At 55.1% G+C, this 332-nt stretch overlaps 1 protein-coding gene across 1 annotated transcript in view; it reads right to left on the bottom strand.

The window, feature by feature from the left end:
• HOXA7 (homeobox A7) overlaps positions 1 to 332 on the bottom strand; it is a gene marked incomplete at its 3' end in the record, with an annotated part of 482 nt that continues 150 nt past the window's right edge. The window contains exon 2 of the mRNA XM_010010537.1: positions 1 to 332. This exon is cut by the window's right edge and continues 33 nt beyond it. Coding sequence (XP_010008839.1) covers positions 1 to 332 — 332 coding nt within the window.

The raw sequence follows: 332 nt of genomic DNA, 5'->3' as shown, positions 1-332 counted from the left end.
TGCCTGCCACGGCTCCGAGCCCTCTCCGCTTGCCCCTACCTGAAGACCTCATCCAGGGGTATATCCGGAAATTAGGCTCAGCCTGGTTGTGCAGGTTGCTTTCCTCCGCTTTCTCACAGCTGGGTTTGGTTAGCTCATTGCAGAGGACGGGAATGTTCTGATCAAAAGAGGAACAATGCAGGTTGTAGGCATCAGAGCCCAGGCTGTATCCGGAAGAGAACGGGCTTTGATATATGGTACTGTTCACATTGTACAAGCCGGGCATGGAGGAGGCGAAGGCACCCGCGCCTGGTCCATAGCCGCTTCTCTGGGAGTTGCTTGCAAAGGAGCAA

Source organism: Nestor notabilis, unplaced genomic scaffold, assembly GCF_000696875.1.
Source record: "Nestor notabilis isolate BGI_N333 unplaced genomic scaffold, ASM69687v1 scaffold29042, whole genome shotgun sequence".
NCBI lineage: Eukaryota > Metazoa > Chordata > Aves > Psittaciformes > Psittacidae > Nestor > Nestor notabilis.
This window is presented reverse-complemented; position numbering and strand designations above follow the sequence as displayed.